General features: G+C 53.1%; 11 protein-coding genes across 11 annotated transcripts; 3 read left to right on the plus strand and 8 right to left on the minus strand.

Moving 5' to 3' along the window:
* Window position 1: 1 nt before the first annotated feature.
* On the minus strand, window positions 2-1,303 carry MRM1 (Mrm1p; the record flags this gene model as incomplete). The annotated part of the gene is made up of 1 exon (XM_076687563.1): window positions 2-1,303. One exon carries the CDS (start codon window positions 1,301-1,303, stop codon window positions 2-4), a length of 1,302 nt encoding a protein of 433 aa, XP_076538204.1.
* A 310-nt stretch (window positions 1,304-1,613) lies between these two features.
* On the plus strand, window positions 1,614-2,049 carry QCR7 (ubiquinol--cytochrome-c reductase subunit 7; the record flags this gene model as incomplete). The annotated part of the gene is made up of 2 exons (XM_076687564.1): window positions 1,614-1,904; window positions 1,957-2,049. The coding sequence occupies 2 exons, from the start codon at window positions 1,614-1,616 to the stop codon at window positions 2,047-2,049; spliced, it is 384 nt and encodes a 127-aa protein (XP_076538205.1).
* A 339-nt stretch (window positions 2,050-2,388) lies between these two features.
* Window positions 2,389-4,836, minus strand: SPS1 (putative serine/threonine protein kinase SPS1; the record flags this gene model as incomplete). Its single annotated transcript, XM_076687565.1, has 1 exon — window positions 2,389-4,836. The coding sequence occupies one exon, from the start codon at window positions 4,834-4,836 to the stop codon at window positions 2,389-2,391; it is 2,448 nt and encodes an 815-aa protein (XP_076538206.1).
* Window positions 4,837-5,378: 542 nt separating this feature from the next.
* On the plus strand, window positions 5,379-6,551 carry TRVA0_063S00430 (uncharacterized protein; the record flags this gene model as incomplete). Its single annotated transcript, XM_076687566.1, has 1 exon — window positions 5,379-6,551. One exon carries the CDS (start codon window positions 5,379-5,381, stop codon window positions 6,549-6,551), a length of 1,173 nt encoding a protein of 390 aa, XP_076538207.1.
* Window positions 6,552-6,892: 341 nt separating this feature from the next.
* Window positions 6,893-7,552, minus strand: HIS3 (imidazoleglycerol-phosphate dehydratase HIS3; the record flags this gene model as incomplete). Its single annotated transcript, XM_076687567.1, has 1 exon — window positions 6,893-7,552. One exon carries the CDS (start codon window positions 7,550-7,552, stop codon window positions 6,893-6,895), a length of 660 nt encoding a protein of 219 aa, XP_076538208.1.
* A 469-nt stretch (window positions 7,553-8,021) lies between these two features.
* LPL1 (lipase ROG1 family protein) lies at window positions 8,022-9,287 on the minus strand (the record flags this gene model as incomplete). The annotated part of the gene is made up of 1 exon (XM_076687568.1): window positions 8,022-9,287. One exon carries the CDS (start codon window positions 9,285-9,287, stop codon window positions 8,022-8,024), a length of 1,266 nt encoding a protein of 421 aa, XP_076538209.1.
* Window positions 9,288-10,547: 1,260 nt separating this feature from the next.
* On the minus strand, window positions 10,548-12,449 carry TRVA0_063S00496 (uncharacterized protein; the record flags this gene model as incomplete). Its single annotated transcript, XM_076687569.1, has 1 exon — window positions 10,548-12,449. The coding sequence occupies one exon, from the start codon at window positions 12,447-12,449 to the stop codon at window positions 10,548-10,550; it is 1,902 nt and encodes a 633-aa protein (XP_076538210.1).
* A 1,743-nt stretch (window positions 12,450-14,192) lies between these two features.
* On the plus strand, window positions 14,193-16,364 carry ABP1 (actin-binding protein; the record flags this gene model as incomplete). Its single annotated transcript, XM_076687570.1, has 2 exons — window positions 14,193-14,334; window positions 14,386-16,364. 2 exons carry the CDS (start codon window positions 14,193-14,195, stop codon window positions 16,362-16,364), a joined length of 2,121 nt encoding a protein of 706 aa, XP_076538211.1.
* A 145-nt stretch (window positions 16,365-16,509) lies between these two features.
* LPL1 (lipase ROG1 family protein) lies at window positions 16,510-17,885 on the minus strand (the record flags this gene model as incomplete). Its single annotated transcript, XM_076687571.1, has 2 exons — window positions 16,510-17,755; window positions 17,818-17,885. 2 exons carry the CDS (start codon window positions 17,883-17,885, stop codon window positions 16,510-16,512), a joined length of 1,314 nt encoding a protein of 437 aa, XP_076538212.1.
* Window positions 17,886-18,500: 615 nt separating this feature from the next.
* On the minus strand, window positions 18,501-19,430 carry RPP0 (60S ribosomal protein uL10 RPP0; the record flags this gene model as incomplete). Its single annotated transcript, XM_076687572.1, has 1 exon — window positions 18,501-19,430. The coding sequence occupies one exon, from the start codon at window positions 19,428-19,430 to the stop codon at window positions 18,501-18,503; it is 930 nt and encodes a 309-aa protein (XP_076538213.1).
* Window positions 19,431-19,970: 540 nt separating this feature from the next.
* Window positions 19,971-21,620, minus strand: TRVA0_063S00584 (uncharacterized protein; the record flags this gene model as incomplete). Its single annotated transcript, XM_076687573.1, has 1 exon — window positions 19,971-21,620. The coding sequence occupies one exon, from the start codon at window positions 21,618-21,620 to the stop codon at window positions 19,971-19,973; it is 1,650 nt and encodes a 549-aa protein (XP_076538214.1).
* Window positions 21,621-22,393: the final 773 nt, after the last annotated feature.

Genomic DNA, 22,393 nt, shown 5'->3' on the forward strand with positions numbered 1-22,393 from the left:
TTTACAAAGTGTCCATTCCAGTTGGAGGGAGGAACCTGCTGAGGAGCAGGGCTGCGGCGACACTGACATTGAAGGAGTCTATCTGCGAGTTCGGGTCGCTGCTAAGAGATACGGCGCTGGTGCACTTGTTAATGAGAGAAGTGCGGAGGCCCTCGCCCTCGGAACCAAGCACAAGCAGACATGGCGCCTTTTCCAGTGCGCGTGAAAGCTCGCTAGTCTTGAGGGCCGCTCCTGACTTAAACTTGGTCGGGTCAGGCAAGGTACACACCAAGTTCCACCCATTCTCACGCGACTTGTCGAAAAACTCAAGCGGCTTGGTGACATTGTAGATGTCTATGAGGTCAATGGCCCCCGCCGACGCCTTGGCTACTACGGGACTCAGCCTGGCGCAGTTCTTTTCCGACATGACAATGAAGTCGACACCTAATAAGTATGCTGATCGGGCAATGGCGCCAATGTTATGCGAGTCGGTGACCTGGTCAATGTAGAGCCCCAGAGGGTTCGGCTTTGGGCGCTTGGTCGCTGCAGACACGCTGTGCGGCTTATTGGCGTCGAGCGTAATTATATTGTACTTGCTGGCCGTGAACGGACCGAGGTAGGTCGCAATGGGCAGATCCATCTTTTTCGTTTCCAGCACGACGCCATTGTGCACTTTATTATGGGTGAGGATATCCAATTGCATCTTTTTCTGGTCGTACTCAATGTCAATTTCCTTTTCCGATGCCGCGGTTTTAATCTTATCGCTTAACTCAGCTTGCGAATACGAGGTGTAAATCTTGGTATATGAGTCCCTTTTAGCACCTTCCATTGCGGCAATCACTGGTCCAGTGCCAAACACGTACTCTTTCCATGGGTTTGGCTGGAGTTTTACAGTCTTTTCCCGCCTCTGGAAAGCAGGCCCGTCAGACTCGGGTCGCCCACTCCGGTCCTGGTAGCTCTGCCGACCCTGGTAGTTCTGTCGACCCTGATAGTTCTGCCGACCCTGGTAGTTCTGCCGATCCTGGTAGTTCTGCCGGCCCCGGTAGCTCTGTCGGTCCTGGTAGCTCTGCCTTTCTGGAGTGTAACTCTCTCCGAAATACTTGTTGAATGGGTCCTTTTCCGTACGCTGGTCGGTATTCTGCTTGCGCTGGTCGGCATTCTGCTTCTGCCTGGCATGGACGTGGGCGTACTTCGATCTGAAGAACTCGTCCTTATCCTGGCCCTCCCATGCCTTCTTCCGCCCAACTCGGGGGAACTTTTTATCAAAAGACTGAGCAAATACTGCCTGTGACAGCTTAATCCCTCGAATTGCACTCGATCTCATGGTATCAACGCTGCTGAATCAATCAATCGCACCGAAATTTTCACTTGGTCTTATCGCCATCAAAATGCTGGACTTGGTTGTTTTTTTGACGTTGTGGGGCGCGCCGGGCGGTTGGGAGTAAAAGATGAAATGTACACGCATGGAAACAGTATAGGCGTATACTTCAGCACATTTTATCATCCAATCAAATGCAACATTTTGTCGAGGACGTGCACCACCAGCAAAATTTACCCCGAGCGAGTGGTGATAGTCCCAACTAGCGAACAGAGCTTCCAGGATTTTTCACTAACGCATCAATACACTAGGCGCCATGTCTACCTTTACACAGCTTGATAAGATCGCTAAATTCATCTACTCCAAGCCGGTCCTCAAGGCGGTGTTTGTCCCGGCCGCCTCGGCCTTCACCAACCTGGCCGGCTATCGAAAGATGGGCCTCAAGTTCGACGACTTGATCATTGAGGAGAACGACGTTGTCCAGAAGGCGCTCAAGCGACTCCCGGCCCGAGAGTCCTACGACCGAATCTTCCGAATTGCCACTGCCCAGCAGCTCTCTCTTTCCCACAAACTTCTTCCAAAGCATGAGCAGGTTACTCCAGAACAGGTAAGTGGCACCACATGTGTATGCTATGATTTATACTAACCATTAAATGCAGGACAAGTCCTACTTGATTCCATACATCCTTGAGGCCGAGGCCGAGGCTAACGAGCGAAAGGAGCTTGACAACATTGTCGTTGCACGAAAGTAAAGACCCTTTAATTTATCTAAAATACACGTTTGAACGCTAGAATATTGTGTATAGTTAACTCCTTTGGATCAATTGGTGAAACCAATGACTATTTGTCAATTGAGCTCCAGGGGGACTGGTCTCCCCAATATTAGTAGGATGTCGTGTATTCAAGGGCCAGCCCTCGAGCTCCCGGGGCTCCGCTTCGCTGAGATTTTAAGAGAAGCAATTGGTTAAACCAAGTACTATTTGTCAATTGAGTCCCAGGGGGTTTGAGGTTGCTTTAAATTGACTTGGGGGCCAGCCCCCAAACCCCCGTAGCTCCGCTTCGCGGAGATCTCAAAGATGTGGTTAATTGTTCTACATAGCCAAATTGTACAGTCCCTCCTCTATGCTGGACAAGCCCTGGAAGTAAACCTCCAAAAGCGTGTCCAAGTGGGCAATGACGTCGGGACGAGGAGTTGTGTCGAGCAGCACCGAGGTATCTAGCTTTGGAAGCGGTGGCAAAGAGAGATTGTCCTCATGCGCATGATGGTGGTGCAATTGTTGCTTAATGAAGTGTGGGTCGTCAAGGCCGCCCGTTGCTGGTCCACCGATGCTAATGGGATGGTGAAGCCCCGTAGAAGATGCCGGCAGAGATCCAACACCTCCGCCAGAAAATGAAAGACTCGGAGGCGGAGGCATGGCAATATGCAGTTGCTGCGCTCGCTTGGAGACCGACGTGGGGCCCTTGCGGAGCGGAAGCTGATTGGGGGGTGCCGGGTGGTTGAAGGAGCTCTGTACAATTTGGGGCTTGGATAGATTAGGCGTGTCGTTATCATGAGAGTCATTAGTATCGTCGCTGTGGTGGGTTTCCGATTGGCTTAGCTTCGAGGTTATCAACGGCTTCATAGAGGTCGCTGGTTTAGGCGGAGAGAGCCCCAGCCCGCTACCCCCGTTGATGCCCACCGTACTGGCAGCACTGGCGGGTGCGCTGGAAGGCAGCGGAGTCATGCGCTTAGGGCTGGGCGTGCGCCGCGTAGAAGAGGCCGCGTACGGCATGGTTGGTGGCCGCATCTGCCCAGACGGTAGCTGCTGCGGAGGCGGCGGCGGGAGCTCGTGGTACTGTGAGCTGGGCGAAGTCTGCTGCTGCGGAGAAGCAGATGCAATAGTAGATATCGAAGGAATAGGTGGCACAACAGGCGCATGGGGGCTTTCGCCGCGCAGATTAGTCAGGGTGTTTGATCGCGACCGTTTCGAGGACTGCGGCGGCGGCTGGGGTGGAGGCCCGTGCGAGGCCGCCGCAATCGCCGCGGCTAGCTGCTGAGAGTTTGGCATCTGCGGTACCTGGGGTAGTTGGGCCGGCGGAGGGGGCATCATCTGGGAGTGGAACTGGCCCCGGGCCAGCGTGTTTGCTGCAGAGGCTACCGCAGTAGACGGTGGCGCAATGGGCTCGACTTCGAGTGCATCGAACTCGGGGATTTCAATCTCGACTGTCGGGGTTCCTGGCATTCCTGGAGTCGTCGACGATAGTATTCCCGAAGTCGCCGACAGTATCCCCGAAGAAGTGAGGTCAATGCTCTGCGTTGCCGGCGACACAGACGGCTGCGAGGCGTCTTCAAAAAGCTGCATGAGCGAAGCCGGAGCCTCAGCAATGGTGTTCACTGGTTCCATGGGGCCGCCCCGTATAGTACTCTGCTGCGAAGGCATGGCACTCGTCTGGTAGGTAGCTGTGTTGAACTGGGGACTAGCCGACTCTAGGTCCTCCGGAGTCGACCCGCCGCCAGGGACCACGGGCGAATTGGTAGGGATGTTATCGTAGTCAAAGGTCGTCAGATCAGACGTGTCAAAGTCCCACCGGCTATCGTCCGAGTCGGAGTTGTAGCCGTCGACAGACTTTTCGTCGTCGTCCTTGATACCCTTGAGCATGGCGATAGAGTCTCTTACGTTGTTGCGCTCCTTCCAGCTCATGTACCGCGTCACAAGCTCCCGCAGAATGGACGTCGGGTAGCCGCGCGATGCTTTGATGAACTTCAGCTTCATGAGCTCGTCGGCTGTCGGCCGCTCGTCCGGATGCTCATCCAGGCAGTGCGCAACAAACTCCTTGAGGGCTGGCGAGTACTGCGACCCTTCGAGCCGCGCTGGCTTCTGGCGCGGAATGAGCATGATAGCCCTGAACGCCTCCTGGTCCGAGTATGGCGGGTTCCCCGTCACAATCTCATACACAGTCACTCCAAAGCTCCAGATATCCGCCTTGGTGTTGTACAATGCGCCCTCGGTGATGACCTCGGGAGCCATCCAATAGGGAGTGCCTACGATCGTCGACCGCTTGAGCTTCATGGCCGTCGTTTGAGCCGCGACACCAAAGTCGCACAGCCTCACCTGGCCAGAGGTCGTGATGAGGATATTGGCAGCCTTCATGTCGCGGTGTATGATGCCCTCCTTATGGATATAAGCCAGGGCAATGCACACTTCTCGCACGATGACCATGATGTGGCGCTCCTCAAAGGGCCCGGGCTTGAGCAGCGTGCGGACTGACCCGCCAGCACACAGATCCATGATGATCCACAGCTTGTGGCCGTTTAAATAGGACCCGTAGTACTTGATGATGTTGGCGGCGTCGGACATGGTCAGTTTTGAGAGCGTCGAGATCTCCTGCTGGATGTCTGGGAGTTCATCCTCGACAGTGTCCAGGTTCAGCACCTTGATGGCCACGGCCTGCTTGGTCTCGAGGTTTACGCCCTTGTAGACAACGCCAAAGTTGCCCCGGCCAATGACTTCGTCGCGCCGGTACAGCGACGTCACCCCTCCACGCGTCTTTCCACTCATTCAACAAATCCTCCAGGAATCTCCAGTCACCTTATATCTGTCCTTTTTTTTTGACTCCTGGCCAAGTCAGTTGAGTGGTGAACGGGTATATTGACCAGTCAGTTGAGTGGTGATCTCAGTCGTCTCTTCGGGTATACTAGTCAGTCAAGTTCAGAGATCGCGGTACACAATAGAAGGATGGTCTCTCCCCGATCTCTATCGTCTTCAGCTAATACTAGCCAGTCAATCAGTGGTAAATATCTGCCCTTTTCGGCTCCTGGTCAGTTGTCGTCTCTTCGGCTATACTGGCCAGTGGTAAGGGGCACCCTCGATGGTGGGTGGTTCGTAGTGGCGGTCTCGTATGTACTCGCGATCTGGTTTTTCCGGCGTATTCCACCGCACGCATACCAAAATCTTCGGACCGGTGAAATTTCGCCTGCCTAAAGCCCGCTACAGCTGGTCAGAGAGCATCTGTTAAGGCCGTTTCCCACGAAGAAACGGGTTATTTGGACTTCCTAGGCACGTACATTCGTCCTCCGCTAAGTCGCGCATATCACACACAAATGGCGGTGAAGCCCCCCGCTTCGGCCGTTTCAAGCATACCAAAAGGAGGCCGGGTGTTCAGCGATCTGCTGAGGAGCTCGCGGCTGGCGGGTTTGGCACAGCCAATTGACGCCAGGCCGAACAGGACCCGGCCTGAGTATGGGTCCACCTCGCTGCGAGACCGCAAGATGAAAAACCAGGCAGAGGTGGGCCGGATCAGGCCCTCGAACCAAGTAGTGCATACGACCCCGGCCAGCAACCACAGGGCCGACTACGGCCTCAAGCGGTCCATGCCGCAGCCCTTAAAGTCACGATACATTACTGTAGACAACCTAGACACCGTCTATGGGTTTACAGACTACCATCCGGGCGCGTCGCAGGCTCTCGTGCTGAACCGGATCCGGTCACTGAACATTGCGCCGCACCCAATTCCGCGGACCAGCGATCCTGGCGCACAGATCTCGGCGACACTATCGCCTCTGCTAAGTGGGGACACCCCTACGGGGACTCAGTGGACGCTGAACCGCCCGCATAAGCCTGCTCTTGATGAGTTTGTGCGGTGGGTACACACAACCTACGACACTGATCCCGTGCTCTCAGCGGCCCTCAAGACCCATGCTCCTTCTATTGGTGGTTCAGCTGAGTCTATTCAGTCTACCCTGAAGAGTATGGCTTCATCGAAGTCGGCAGTAATTAGAGCTCAACTGGAGAGAATCATTTCGCGGTTCGCCGACCAGCAGCATAATAGCATTATTAGTAGGGACGATGTGCAGACAGCTAAGCGCATCGTTTCACACTCTCCCATCGCCACGGCTGGAGCCTCATATGTGCTTCCTGGGGCGCTGAAGACCTCGCCTGACGGGGTGGCCATGAACACGGCGGTGCCCGGGCGGCTGCTGGATCGGTCCTCGCATACCGTGGCTGCGGCGGGTGTCGTTGCGCTGTCGGACATGGGCTCGCGCGTTGGTGGCAGCAGGGCGCTTGTGCACCGCACGACGAAGGAGTTTGTCGCCCATAGCCTCAAGATCAAGCCGACGACGGGCCAGATTAACCTTTACCTGCGAACGCCGCGCAACAATGCGCGCGACCGGGTCGACCGTCGTAGCGCAGCCAAGCATGTCGTCACTGCACCAGCCAAGCAGCCCTCTGCAGTGGTGCCCCTGTACAATATGATCAAGAATGCATTGTATTAACGATTTTGTATATATATAATAGACGTTATCTTCCACAGGGCTGAATTACGTTACTATCCTCAGCTGCACCTTCAAGCTTGGGGGACAAACCCCCTGGGGCTCCGCTTCGCGGAGATCTCGTAACGTACAATTGATTCATCTTATTATTTCTCCTCTTGACGCTTACTTTTTTCGATGCAGGCACGAAGTGAGTGTTGATAGGCGTTCTTGATTTGGCTAGGGGAGTAAAGGAAAAATAGAGATGGTGCAACCAGAACGCAAAAGCTACAAGAACAATGATAATGCATTAGAATAATACAAGAATAAAGATTAATGCGGCAGAATAAAAATACAAGAATAATTTATCGCAAGACACCCTTGGTGCTTGGAACGTCGTCGGACCCGGTGAGGGAAATAGCCTCCTTGATGGCCACAGCAAGCGCCTTAAAGGCAGACTCAGCTCGGTGGTGGTCGTTGAAGCCCCGCAGGCAATCAACGTGCATGGTGATGGCAGCAGCCTGGGCAAAGGACTCGAGAACGTGCGGGATCATCTCACACGACAGGTCCCCAATCTTCTCTCGCTTGAGCCCCAGCTCGACGACAGCGAACGGCCGGTTGCTCAGGTCAACCACAGCCCGCGACAGAGCCTCGTCCAGGGGCGCGAATCCACTGCCAAATCGCTTGACGCCCTTGACAGCACCCAGGGCGTCCTTGAACGCCATCCCAAGCGCAATACCGCAGTCTTCCGAAGTGTGGTGGTCATCAATATGCAAATCGCCGATACACTCGACGATGAGACTCCATCCGGAGTGCTTCGCCAGAGCGTGGAACATGTGGTCGAGGAAACCAATCCCGGTCTGGACGTTGATGTACTGCGAGCTCGAAGCCTGGGTCGCATGCTCGTCACCGTCCATCTTTTCGAACAGGGACTTTTCCAGCGAGACTGGGCCGCCGTCGAGGCTCAGCGCAATCTGGATCTTGGTCTCGTTTGTATTTCTCACGACAGTAGCAGCCCGCACCATTTTTTCGTCTATGGGTGATTTATAAAGGATGATTCATTTATTGAATTTTTCAGCAGTTTGAATCCTCGGCACAGCCGCACGGCCGGGAACCTTTTCCCGCGTATCGACGGGCCACTCACGTCCCCTGCATTATCAACTGTTCAGCCGTTCACTACCTTTCTTTAAAGTTATCGTTCTTTAGATATAGCAGTGATAATGATCTTCCTTGATTTGTACCTATGTATAAATACTACAGTTTTCCAATGAATCGAGCACGATAGATATATTCTCAACAACCTTTCCGTTCACAGGTATTGAAGACTCTGAACCGCCTCTCTTTCGCCCTGGTAATGCGTAGATCGACTTTGCCACAGCCTGTAACAAACTACTCTTTAGGCAGCCAGCATATTGGACTCCTATCACTATTCCGGCCTTCAAGTTATGGCTTTGATAATTCAAAGTTACCGGTGGCTAATGCAAATTCCTATAATTAAGAGTACAAACTATCAATCCAATGCTTCACCACAATCTTGCCCTCTTCGAACCCTTTATGCCTGTACCGGACAATAATTGCCGCGTGAGAATGGTGATGCTGCGTGATGTGAACCGGGAACTTCTGCCACGGCAGCGAATTCAGTGACTTGACAATGCGCTGCTGTTTCTCGTCGAGCTCTAGTTCGGAGGATGCCGTGACAGCCTTGTACATGCTCTCTACAACATCGTCTGCTCCCTCCTCCAGCATCTCCGTGACACTCTCAGATTGGTCCTTCAGCGCTTCAGAAAAACTTGACCGCCGGCTCATCTTCTTCCTTTCAATTGCAAGGTCCTCTTCGAGGAGTCCAGCGCGCATGAATCGGGACCGACGGTAGGTACTAGTGACGTTCTGGAACGTAGCGTTGGTCAGGAAGCACACAAACCACAGAGGAGTCACTACAGCCAGCTTGAAGGCTGCCACTGCGTAGTTCCCTAGTCGCACCATGAGGCTCTTGCTGGCCAGCGCGCTGCCGTCGTCTTCACGGAACAACGGCGCACGGGCTATGTCGAGCACCACCGGCTTGTAACCTTCAACGTACGGGCCCTTGAGAAGCGGGGACCGCCCTGCATAGGGGTCTGAGGCATCAATCGCTGACGTGTACCACTCGCATCGGTGGTCGTTAACAACGTTGGCATATAAGGACAGATGGCGGAACCTGCCCAGCGCCTGGGCGAAACGCATTGACGGGTCGGCCATGTACTCGAGCAGGGACATACCATGGAGATAGGTGTCGCGCAGGAACAGCTGGCGCGATGTCACCGACATGCTCTTGGCGCCAATGTTGTTGAACGACCGGGCCGTCCACCGGTTGCCCAGCACGACCACGCCCACGTGCGGAGTGCCAAAAGTCGTGAAATTACAAGGCTCAACCTGGTCAAACACACCGCGTCTATCTAGCACGCCCACTGCGAACCGCGAGATGATGCCGCCCAGAGAGTATCCCATGATGCTCAGGCGCGTAACGGCCTTTAACCGTGTGATCTCAGCGCACACTTCGTCCGCTACGCGGGTACCGCACACGTCTATGCCGTCATACGTGAAGTACCCTTGATTAGACCGAGCCCGATAGACTACGAGTTGTTCTTCGTCTTCGCCGACCTCTGGGACCTCGTCCAGGCAGTCGATGATCGCTCCGGCGGCCTCGAGCTGGGTGCAGATGTAGTCAAAATGCTTCACGGTGCCCCAGACGCCGTGGACAAGCACAAGTAAGTGGATCCCCATTATAAATTCTACCTTAACGTTCTACGAGAGTGTTTTTTTTCTTCACTAGGTGGCAGTACGTAGGCCAGATGAGATTAGACCACAGATCTGGACCCCAGCACGCCTATGTATACGTCTCGGCATCCCGAGCCCGAAAAGTTATCGCTTATCACCTACCTACACCTATCTACAGCTCAACAACTCAATGCTTCATTCATTCATCACTGGGGGAATCCGCAAGAAGGCACACGATAAGAGGCTCGTGATAAGTGAAGCGTGTGATTGAGCCACTACGTACACTACGAGTCAGCAGTTCTCTAGGACCTTTGATGCGGTTACACGAACGATGTACCGGTTCTAAGCAGCACACTTAAGATGAAATTAATGGATAGCGGATTCAAAAAAAAAGATTATCAGAAAATGCAATAAATATAATAAATAGCCCAAATTTATAAATAAGCCGAGCCGCATGAGGCTCATTCGTAACCCAGGTGGGCGCGCGCGGTCTAGCAGTTTGCGGTCTAGTTCGGAAGCTTGCGGCCATGGGCGATCTGCCGCTGATAAGGCACGAGTCGTTAGCCTCGCTTGAGGCCTAGGCCTACGCCACAGAGATTTGTTGAGGCCCTCGCCACAGGCTGTTCCACTATCGAATAGTCACTTCCACCGGCTCGTATGGAGTATAGAACTGAACCTGTTCCAGGGACGAGGAGTACAAGTCGCTCAGTCGCACCTGGTAGCCGGCTTTAGACGATTCCGATCGGACCGGAGCAAAGTCCTTGGTGTGCATGTACTTGGCAGTCATTTTTCCCTTCTCGTTACTTGTAGAGTTTGAGTGAAGATGAGAGATGAAAGAGCAAGAGAGCACCCTTTTTATATCCTCAAAAAAATGATTGCTTGCCCTGGTTTAGTCATATAAGATTTCTAAGGGTCTCTAGAACATTCGCATTTGTCAGTTGTGCGTCAAGCATTGCCAATGTCTCGGATGTGAAATAACCGTTGATATGCCATTATCAATCCCCACCGCCCACTCTGCCGCGCGTCTTCAATGGCCGTAGATACCGATCACTTCGTGCTACGCACTAGGCAGCTATCATGCTGCACACGTACAGTAGTACGCGCAGATGGTGATCACATGGCGATCAGTTCAAAGCGGAGTACTTGGTACAGTACGTAGTAGGTAGCGGAGGCAATCATAGTCAAAGGCAGAATTAGAGTTGGTGATGCAAATAAATATATTCAAACTCCTCTATAAAATGTATATGCGTGAGAAAATAAACAGGGTTACTGAAGCTGGCTGGCCGAGACTTTATGGCGCACCCAGCCCCACATGCGGGCATGTATAGATCTTCGCTTGAGCTTCTGGAAGTCGAGCGAGTTGGTGCTCGACCCATGTCGTAGGCGAAACAAGCCCTTATGCACGTCCACCGATACGGATGCCGACCGGCCTTTGAACGGGTCGAACCGCACTTCGGGGCCTGGCTCGCCGAATGGGAACGTCTCGGCGGGCGGAGGCGTGATGGTCCCCGTCGAGAGAACAGATCCGCGCTTGCCTTCAGTGATGGTGCCAGCCACGGAAAATCGCTTCTGGGAGAGCGGGTCCACCGCTTCATCATCATGGTCGTTATCGTCGTTACCAATTGATATAGCTGGAATGCTAGTACGACCCCCGGCCTTGGTACTGGCCGGGCTGGAAGTAGCTATATTAGTTCTGGCTGGGGTATTAGCGCTACTTGCTGGAGTAGCTGGAGTAGTAGCCTTTATGCTGTAACTAGCTGGGGTAGACCTAGTAGGAGCAGTGATAGCTGGGCTAGTACTAGCGATAGACGGACTAGCACTAGCTGGGGTAGTGCTGGGAGCAGTGTTGTCCCTAGTAGGAGTAGCCGGGGTACCCGGGGTAGACGGTGAAATGGCATCATCATCGCTCGACATACTAATACTCTCGCTGTCGTGGGAAATAGACAACGCCTTGGCTTCCTCTTCCCTTGCCTTCTCCAATTGCTGTTGCTGTTGCTGCTTCAGCATGTTTAAAGTGAAAATTCCACTGTTGTAGTTCCTCACGTACCGCCCGCGGTCTTTATTATACATAGAAGAGGACGCCGTACTGTGCAGTGAGACCGTCGACGAAGCCGCCGAAGCCTCAATCGCCGGGCCACTTTCCTCCTGCTCTTCTTCTTCTTCCTCCTCGACAATTTCCTCAACATGCCGCTTCATGCGCGGACCACCGTTGAACGGCGGCATAAACTCGGGCGCAGACTCGCTGCGTCTGTGCCGCCTTGTGGCCGTCGTCTCCGCCACAGAAGTTGCATCGTCAAGGTCGATAATCGGCTCGACGGGCTCCTGCTCAACGTTGATGAGGTTCAGAGCCGGAATATACGACGAGGAATGCAGAATCACTTCTTCTTCTTCTTCTTCTTCTTCTTCCTCCTCCTCCTCCTCATGATGGTAAAACGGTTCGTCCTTTGTCTGTGTCTTCTTGAACCCTTTACGGAACCACCCGGCCCAACTACCCACCTTCTTATGCTTGTGTTTCCGCCGGCTTGGACTCGAACAGGTCGAAGTAGGCGTCTCCGGAGCGGACTCTATCGACACCTGCGACTGGGGACGCGCAGCTCGCAGAGAGCTATTGTCACGCTGCACAGGAGAGTCGGCAAACGAAACCTTGGTGTTTCGAGGTGGAGAGGGTGGGGTGTTGTTGCTATTGTTGTCGGTGGTGCCATTTGTGATTGTAGACAAAGGCAGAGAAGAGTTTGAAGATGCAAAAGTCAATGCAGGAGAGGCAGATGGTGGTGATGGCTGCGAAGGTGGCTGGGTGCCCAGAGGAGGTCCCAGAGAAGTCGGCTTAGGCAGATCGAGCAGGTTGATGTCATGCTGCGATATGGCTCCAGACCGCTTGTGGGCATGCCTCCGGTGGGGCGACCTTGATGGGGTTTTTGAGTGGGGTTTCTGGGGCGGCGGAGTCAGCGAGGTCCACGGGAACTCCGGGGCTGCTGTCGAATAGTCGAGGTTCTCCGGGGCCGCCAGGCTCGGCGGCAGGTCGTACGCTACGGTGTACTGCCTAGAATGCGAGGCGTTTCGCGCCGGGGAGCGGTTACGCAGAGAAGAGGGCGAGCTATCATTTCGAAGCGGAAAGCAAAACTCTTGGGTGGTACTTGGCGGAGGGTCTAGAGTGGTAGTGGTTGACATAGGGGGTATCTGTAGTCGTATATGTCAAACTTATGCGTAATATTCCGTCAACCAGCCTTCAACTCGGAGTAATCTTTGAAATCTCCGAGTAATCCTTAGTATTCGTCTTTGATATTTGCCCTAGTATTCCCGAGTAATCCTTATTATTCGTCTTAATATTCGTTGTCACAACCCAAGCGTCCAAACACAAGTAATAATGAAAGTCAAATGAACGCCGGCCACCGGTTGTCTAAAGGTCAAATGGTGTGATAAGCGAAGGAGTGAACGGTGGTATGATACTCAGCAAGATTCAATGCAATTGTCGAGAAGAGTAATAGCCGAATATCGAAATGCAATAAATAAATAATCGGGTTAAATATCGCTCGTCATTTATAAGGGCCCGTACCAAACGTCAGGGTTCAAACCTAGAAATCCCTAATCACCCACAAGTAAAGCTCCTATTCGGGTGGATAGATATATTATAAGCGCTCCCAGTGTCAAGGAGAGAGTGTGAGTGTTTCAATCGTCCCCTGGCTATTAACCGGCACAGCTACAACCAACCCTCAAGTAAATATCCAAATATTGAAAACAGTACAGGGGTCCAGTAAAAGACCAAGGAAAGTACAAAAGTCAGAGACGTACTGTTATAATGGAGGAAAATTCAAGGGAGGAAAAAAAAAAAAAAAAAAAAAAAGAGCGTACCGTTGTGTGTTTGTGTGAAATTCGTTGGAAGTACTGGGCCGCCCTTTTTAAGCAAAAAAGCCAAAATGCAGCCGCCAGCACCACTTTTCACACACACGTCTCAGCCTTGATGCTTGATCCATCCGACGAGCCAGCCACAAAAAATATAATATACACTACTATGACAGATGCACCTGCCGACGTGCTTTAGATTCCATTTACGTAGCCAATCAAACCTCCTGTTGCGCCGATTAAACGGTCAGGTACCACCGCTCAACCTAGAGCCGTCAGTGGAGGTTGCTAGCAAGGGGGGGTCTTAGCCCGCTTTGCCTTTTTAGGGCAAAAACACCCCTGTTCAGATTACTGTATTAGGCAAGCGGGCTTCCCAATTGGGACACTGCGCATCCTATCCTGGCCATCGGTCTAACACAGGGACAGCCCGGAATGTGAACACTCCCCCTGTAGGTACCGCGGGCGGGTTGTGGGGTGGGTTTCCAACCTCATCGTAGAAAACTCTAAATCGCGGTTCCATGGCACCATCGCCTCGATTGCTCGTCTCATCGACTCTCGCCATCTCAGAGGGAGAAGGGGGCGCTCGGGAGGGGGGGATGAGGCGGTTTGAAGTGGTGACACCGTAGCCTATCACACCTGCAGCAATAAAACTGTCTTTTTTGGTTCTGTAATTACCGTCGCCTGAAACATACACGCCAAGCTTACAGCCGCACACAATGCGGCTAAGCTCCCTCCGCTCGCCCAGCAGCGCCTGTGTAGCACAAAGGCTTCGAATACACTCCACTCAGTGGTAATGAGGGTGGGGACCAGTCCCCCAAACCTCCCTAGGGCTCTGCTTTGCAGAGATTAATCAATTGAATAAAGGTCCTCCGCGACGCGGAGCTACGGGAGCTCGAGGGCTGGCCCTCGAATATGATACAGTTGATCGGATTTATGGTGGTGTGGTGGGCGCAGGCAAACCTCCCAACCAACCCACCACCTCCCCGTCGGCTCCGCCTCCGCCTGGGGATGGCCACTCGCGATATATATAGACAACTCCGTGTTCTTTTCCATACGGTAAACGTCCGCTAAATGAGTTACACAATTGATCTTGCGACCCACGGTGGCGAGCTCAAGCGAGCCTACGACGCCATTGTGTCCAGTGACCCGGATGTGTCCTGGGCCGTGTTCAATTATGGCCAGAACAACTCGCTCTCGCTAAGAGCCAAAGGTGGTACGTGACCCCCCTTTTCCCCGCGTGTAGAGACAATTGCTAACAGGATAGCCGATGACCTTTCTGAATTCGTAGAAGAGTTTGACGATGGCAAGATCCAGTATGGTCTGGCCCGTGTCATGCTCGACAACCTGCCCAAGATCGTTCTTGTCGGCTGGGTCGGCGAGGGCGTGCCCGAGCGCACAAAGGGCTACTTCAACGCGCACTTCTCGTCAGTCGCCCGTTACTTCCCTGGATATCACGTGCAGATCACGGCCCGATCAGCTGACGACCTCTCGGAGAACATCATCCTCCAGCGCGTGCACGACTCGGCCGGATCCAAGTACGCGAGCGTGCGAGGGCGTGTCCCGACCAAGCCGTCCTACAAGGTGGCTCCTTCGGGCGCCTCCGAGGAGGACTGGGGCGACGCTCCGCAGGTCAAGGAGGGCGAGATCACCAAGGTGGCCCCAGCCTACAAGCCGACCAAGGTGGATCTTCACTCCATTCGCTCCGGAAAGACTGAACGCCCGGAGGCTGTCAAGAGCTCCTACGAACCGGTGGGCAAGGTAGACATTGCCGCTCTGCGTGCCCAAGGCAAGAACCAGTTCAATCCCAAGCCAGAGCCGCTGCAGTCGTCGTACAAGCCCATTGGCAAGGTCGACATCGCGGCTATCCGGGCCCAGGCCAAGGCCAGCCCGAAGTACTCTGAGTCCCATGAGTCCAAGCCCATCAAGACGCCGGAGCCAGCAGCAGCCAATGAAGAGGAGGAGACCAAGCCTACCAACGTTAGGGACCGCATTAGCACCTTTGGCGGCAACTACGGCTCACTGAGAAGTGCCAAAGTTGCTTCAACGACCACCAGTGCATCGAATGAGGATGAGGAAGAAGCACCCAAGCCGGTCAAGGAGCGAATGGCTGCGTTCAGTAGCACCAATTCCGGTCGGCTGACAGAGCTGCCCAAGCCAAAGCCTTCCAAGACCGTTTCCTCGCGGTTTGGCGCCGGCGCTGCGAGACCAGGCACGGCCCCATCCCTGCCAACTGACGTGTTCAGCACGGCTCCAAAAGTCTCCGGCGGGTTCAAGAACTACGCTGCTGAGGGCGGCAAGACTCCAGCTCAATTGTGGGCTGAGAAGCACGGCAAGGCCGCTCCTGCTCCAACTTCCGTGGAGCCTCCAGTCAACGCTTCCCAGCAGCAGGAGGAAGAAGAAGAGACCGATGTGTCTGTGTTGCGAAACAAGTTTGCGCAGGCCTCGGTTGAGGAGGAGGAGCCAAAGGCTTCCTTCTCGGACCTCACCTCCAAGTTCGCCCAGAAGGCGTCCACTTCTCCGTCTCCTCAGCCAGAGCGGGCTGTTCCACCACCGCCCACTCAAGAAAGAGCAGTTCCTCCTCCGCCAGAGCGCACCACCATCGAGCACGAGCCAATCATGCTTGCTAACCCTGTGCCACGAGCCAAGGAGCCGTCGCCAGAACCAGAGGTTGAACCAAGCAGGTCGGAGGTACCGAAGGCGCCTGCTCTGTCCAGCAACCCGGTTGTGGCTGCGGCTCAGGCTGAGGTAGCAGCTGCTGTGGGTACGGCCCCTGCTGAGAGTGCTCCAAGTGCCATTGCATTATTCGACTATGAAAAGGACGAGGAGAACGAGATTGAGTTTGCCGAGAATGATATCATTGTCGAGATTGACTTTGTTGACAACGACTGGTGGTACGGCACCAATCCCAAGGGCGAGTCTGGTCTCTTCCCAGCCTCCTACGTAGAGCTGAGAGAGTCGAATGCTCCTGCCGCCCCAGCCGCAACTGCTTCTGCTACTACCACTGCGCCAGCTCCAGTCCCAGCTCCAGTCCCAGCGCCCCCTGCCGAGGCCGAGCCGGAGAAGGAGGCGAAGCCGTTTGCCATTGCTGAGTATGACTACGACGCTGACGAGGAGGGCGAGATCAGCTTCAAGGAGGGTGAGAAGATCAGCGACCTCGAGTTCCCAGATGAGGACTGGTGGAGCGGAACCAACGCCAAGGGCGAGACTGGCCTGTTCCCGGCTAACTACGTGTCTTTGCAGTAAAAGACCATGCGATATGATTTGTACGTAACCATATATATTGTTTATTAGTCGTGATCCTCCGCGAAGCGGAGCTACGGGAGGGTTGGGGGGCTGGGCTCCCCAAAACACCCCCCAGCTAGAATTGGACTGTTAGTACGGGTTTATATTACACCTTGGATTGCACAAGGTTGACCCACATTTCCAGTACTTTCTGGCCCTGTCCAGGCAGGTTACGCCGGTTGACAATCTCCGCGTGGGAATGCATTCGCTGGAGCTTGATAACGTACTTCCGCCAGGGGAGCTGGTTCAAACTCTCAGCCATGGCCTTGGTCTCGCTGGGCAGGTCTAGCTTGTGCGGAGTAGAGTCTACGAGTCCCTTATTCCCCGCGCCGTCGTGTCCCTCAACAACTTCTCCTCTCGTTTTGGTGTCTGAAATAAGCGGCGTTTTCGTTGTTGATGAGGCACTGGAAGCGGGCTCAGTGTCAATTTCAGTGGGTTCAGCGTCCTCGAGCAGAATGTCGTTAATGGCCAGGAAAGTCAGGTCGGCAATCCCCTCCGAGTGCGACGACCGCTTCAGCAGTAAAGTGTCCGATCTGTATGCCTCCTGGACACGATGCTTCGACACAATTGTCGTCATGGACGTGATCATAAGTACAATGGGGAACACAATGGGCATCCCCAGCATGGCGTACCACCGGAACTGCCGCTCCTGGGACGTTGGATAGACGTCTATGCCGTTGGAAGTCTCGCGATACCGCGACTCGGCCATGTCTACAAACAGCTCTTCTTCGCCGTCGTACTCGTGGTACACGTAGTTTACAAAGTCCCGCCGCTTGAACGGGTCCTTCTCACAAATAAAGGACGTGAAAAATGGCACCGTCCGGTCATGGATGGCGTTGGCAAACAGGATCAGCTGTTCAAACTGCTGCAGACCCTGGTAGAATGGCTTGTCTGGGTCTGCCATGTCCCGCAGCACCGTTGAGTTGACGCCAAACATGTCATTCCCCGATACGCCAAGCAGATTGCTGCCCAGGAAGTTGAGGATTTTAGACGACGTATTCTCGTGGTAGAACTTTGACCCGAGATGGGGCGTGGCAAAGGTGGTAAAAGTCACTGGTGTCACCTTGTCAAAGAACCCATTCTTGTAGAGGATTCCGACGACGTATCGCGCATAAAGCCCGCCGAGCGAGTACCCTGCAATGCTGATATGCGTAAACTTGACCCCTTTGCGTCGTCGTTCCTTGAGGAACTCTCCAAGCTCCTCCACGACGCGCTCCGCTCCGAGCCGGACGCCGTCAAAGGACCGCAACCCAGCATTGCCCTTGGGCACGAGGATCTCTACTTCATCCTCTGAGAAGCGACTGCTCAGGGTATCTCTCATCGCAGATAAATGCGACGGATTGCCAAAAAAGCTTCAACTGGTTAGTTCAAACTGGACCTTTTCATCAAACCGAAACTTTAGGTGATTACGTACCCATGAATCAATACAAACAAGTGTTTCCCCGAGCTGGGTGGGTTGTTCTCTGGAGTTTCGTCCGACATTCTTGCCCTCTGACAGCAGGGGACTATAGCGACTGTATATATATCTTAATCGAAAGATCGGGGGGGCTTAGACGCAACCGGGTTACATCCAGCTGAATTCAAATGAATGGCAAGTTATCTCCGACCCAAACCATAATCATCTCCGGCCGGCGGCCCGACGACCCCCCCCCTTGATGCGACAGGATCCACCAACAATAAAAGCTATACTGTACCTGATTTTGTGTACTAGATATGTAATTGAGGAATGTGTTAAAACAGCTTGCTATTTTTAATAGCAGTATCAACGATTATTTTTGGTTACTGAGCCGTTAAAGCCGTTTGAATTCAACGGCTTCTTTGCATGAAATGCGCTAATAGTGGAACATGCATGTGATTACGCAGTTGGCAGGCAATTTATAGTACTGTACTGTACTATGTACACCTCTGCCTTATAACGGGTTACGCTTTCGAAATGGGAAAAGAATCAAGCTGCCAAAAGTGAAAGAATGAAAAAACGAACACTTCGAACTATGAAATCAAGGAATGAAGAGATTCGTACTACGAATTGATGCCAACTGAAGATGAGAAAGGACAAGTTAACGTTATATTACAAGCATTGAAGGAGTTATAAAACGCTTAGTCAAAGAGGCCCATGCCCATGTCCTCATCGGACTCCTCCTCCTCTTCCTGGGCTGGAGCAGCAGCCTCAGTAGAAGCGGCGGCAGCGGCGGCTGGGGCAGCGGCGGCGTAGGCATCTGGGTTGGCAAGTCGGTCCTTGATGGCCTCAGAGCCCTCGAAGGTGTACTCGGTGGCAATGGACACGGCAAGAACGTTCTTGTAGTGGTTGATGATGGCATGGCCGACAGCTGGCAGGGTTGGGTAACCGGCAGCCAGGGAGATAGTGGCAATGGTGCTCACGGCAGCAAGGAAGTGGGAGGTCATCTGCTCGTCAGTGATGTCGAGAATGGCTGGGGAGAAGATCTGACCATTGTCGTAGACCTGCTCAACGGAGAGACCGTAAGTGAACGGAGAGATGTTCAGCATGTTAAGAAGGGTGGCCTCAGATGGACCAACCTTGGCACCGGTCTCAACGACCAAGACGTCGGAGGTAATTTCAATGGTACCTCGGGCAATCTTGGTTGGGACACCAAGGGCCTGGAAGAAGGAAGTCTTACCTGGCTCCATACCGGTGTTACCGGCTGGGACCCAGACGTCCTTTGGAGCAACGGCACCTGGTCGAGCTGGGGCGGCGACACGGTTGGAGACAATGACCTCTCGGATGTCCTTGAGGTCATCGTTGGTGAAGATGAAACCAATGTTGCCCTTGACGTATGGGAGAACCTTCTCAAGGTCTGGCAGCTCACCAACGAACTGTCGGAAAGCTCGTCGGACCATGGTGTTCTTACCCATGATGACGACGGCTCGGCCTCGGAGGGTCTTTCGCACCTCGTGCATCTGCTGCGAGGAAACATTGTCGACACCGACGAGGAACAAAGACTTGTACTCGTCAAGGTACTGTCGGAGCTTGTTGAAGTACTCAACCTTCTTCTCGGAAACGCCTCCCATTTCGACTTTTTAATTAAGGATAGGGTAAAAAATACGTTTAAAGGCGATTTCTACTGATCGTATCAGATGAAGGAGAGGAAACCTTTTTCTTCGTTGGCTTGTCGCCATATTGGAATTTTTCAGTGAGTCGCCGCGGGCCCCCTCCCTACTCCTCCATTCGTCCCAATCAACTTGACTAACTTTATCGCCGTTTGGGTTAAGTTGGAGCCGCATCAGTGCTGTCACATACACATGTACCGTAAAGTACACTAGCGATGGAAAGCAGTCACCCTTTGCCTGTGCACGTGATAAGAAATGTGCGGCGCAACGCCGCACAGGACGTCATTAAAACATGTGCCTGAGGCCCACCAACATACACACGGCTTATCGTCGTGGGGAACTGCATTTAACTGCAAACTCGTAAACCTTTTATTCCAGAGATTAAATTATAAACCTGGGAACTACTACCCAACTCGTAAATCTTCATCGTGAAGAACTTCATATAAACTGGTAAATACAATACGTAGTATATTGATATGCGGAACTCGCTTGTGTGTTCGTTTATGTCCGCTTAAAATGGTCCAGCGCCGACTCTACATTAGTGAGGTAGTCATACTTGATCTTCCTCATTAACTTGGCATTGGGATGCGTAGCGTTAAACTCCTCTACGCGTAAAGTGAGGTCTTCATCCAGGCCATGGAGCTCACGGAACGTAGGATCACACAGAGACAGCACGAGTCTCAACGTCATGAATGCATCATTCCCGGCATTGTGAAGCAAACTGCACGGAATCCTCAGGAACTTGAGAATCTTCTCCAAACTTGCCAGCATCTTGACGCTCGGGTTCGACGTCCACAGAGACATTGTGTCCAAAATCTCGTACTTCTGGAACATGTAGAAATCGTTCTTGGCCCACATAGAAACGTCATTATGTACGGCATGCCCAACTAGCACGATATCCTTGCCTTCTCGGGCTGCAATCTGCTCAACTTGCTCAAACAGCTCCTGGAGCGCCTCACGACATTTCCGCAGCGGCAGAGTCTCGGACTTGCCAAAGATGTATTTGGACATATTGTCCGGCACGTACCTGCCGTTCCGTCTCCCTTTATTCTCTCTGACAATAAAATGGCGCGAGGCTGCCAGAGGCACAATTGGCCGCTCTTCCGGCCGCACAGGGTTGTAGATGGTCAGGCCAATCTCGGTGAGGAACTTATTGTTGACTTCCCACCACTCGAGATCCAGGCTGACATATATCTTTCTAGCCGAGTGGAGCCACGATACGCCTTTGCGGACCAACGCCGGGAATTTACCAGCTGGCAGGTCGAGGTCGCCGATGGGGTCCATATCACGGTCCCACCCCTCTGGCCATACCTTCCAAAACATGCTGTCATTTACGTTCAGCATCAGCCGGAGACAAGTGTTGGATCGGTTACCGGCATTTTGAGAGACTCGATGAGCCGGAATCGTGACCTCTCTAGCGAGCTTCTCGACGGTTGACGCGCTATCCTTCCCGGATAGTGCAGCAACAATATCATATACCGGGTAATCGTCACTAATGTCAATGCCATGCTTAGCCAAAATGTTCTTGGTCTTGCGTATATTCCCACCAACGAGCAGAAGCGACCTGCCGCTCTCTTTGGCTTCTCTCGAAAGTTCGTTCAAGATATGAGGCACAGTCTCTGCCAAACACTTCTTGGTTATGATGACCGACCGACCATGCACGTAAGTTTGTCGCCTGCCTGGGTCTGGGACATGATCGCTGACAACGTAATGAGTGGTGCGAATGTCCGGGAACACCGAATGGACCTCTGAATTCTGTGGGCGATAGACCGAAATTCCCAAGTCAAACAACTCGTGCGCTTGCCCGCAGGCCTCAATGCTGACCAGGGTGCAGTACTTCCCCTGGATGATGCCCGAGCTTCTGCCGAGCTGGTCCGGCAAGGCTTCTGGGAAGACCTTGAACAGCTTTTCGCTGCACTTCATATTGTCAGTGATCGGCCATGCTGGGAAGGCCAGTGGCTGCATGTCTAAACTGTAGTTGATAGTGTCTGTATTACGAGTCGACGATGTCACTCTTCTTCTCTTTGGTACCGTGGACAGCGGACGATTCTGATCGCCCACAGTCCTTTTTATATTTGGCGAGGGTATCTTGGTAACTGAGCGCAAAGTGCTCCCAGGTCTATTTCTCAGTGTGATCCACCCTCTATTCATGAACGGTGCTGAAGCGATCAGTTTCCACGCCGCTGAGGAGGTTCGGGATTAAAGTTTTCCAAACCACCGTAGAAAGCCACGCGTGTCTCACCGTTGACAAAATTGAGAACCCGATTCACCGCCCGGCTGAAATATGGGAAAGCAGGTTCTTAATTGCGATGTAATGCGGATTATAAGGGCCCCGAAGCAAAATGCGGGCATAAATGGGGAGCCACACGCAGTTTCAATGTGGCTACGCTTGCAGAGAGGCGGGGATAAAATCCTAGCGGGCCGAGTTAACGTTGGTTCAATTAGTGAACGCTTCCATAGTACGCGGTAGATTGGACCAGAAGATGCGTATTGTACATGCCGGACACCCATCGTTACACAGTAAATTAGATTCACTTTGAAACTCGGTATGATGATCCGCCTGGCTGCACGCATACAATATACATGGTCATCCAATCTGATGCCAGGCACGTCATGATTCGCGCCCAGGAATCAATCGTTATCACCCCCCTGAAAATTGTCAGACCTTGTTCCACTTGCTTAATTGCTCCATTTAGCAAAGGATTAAGAAGTGCCGCAAACTAGACAGATAACGGTCTGGAGCCGTTAAATTCAACGGAGTTTTAGATGAGATCAGCGGTTGTCAAATCCGCATCTTGGTGTATCTGGTGATGAAATTTTGCAAACAATATAAAAGGGCGATAAGTATTTGAAGATCTCGTAGCGATCGCCAAGGTAGCCTGGAAAATTGCAGTCAGGAGATCGGCTTACTGGATCCTATGCTC

Source organism: Trichomonascus vanleenenianus, assembly GCF_965637985.1.
Source record: "Trichomonascus vanleenenianus strain CLIB 3782 genome assembly, contig: TRVA0_063S, whole genome shotgun sequence".
NCBI classification, from domain to species: Eukaryota; Fungi; Ascomycota; class Dipodascomycetes; order Dipodascales; family Trichomonascaceae; genus Blastobotrys; species Blastobotrys vanleenenianus.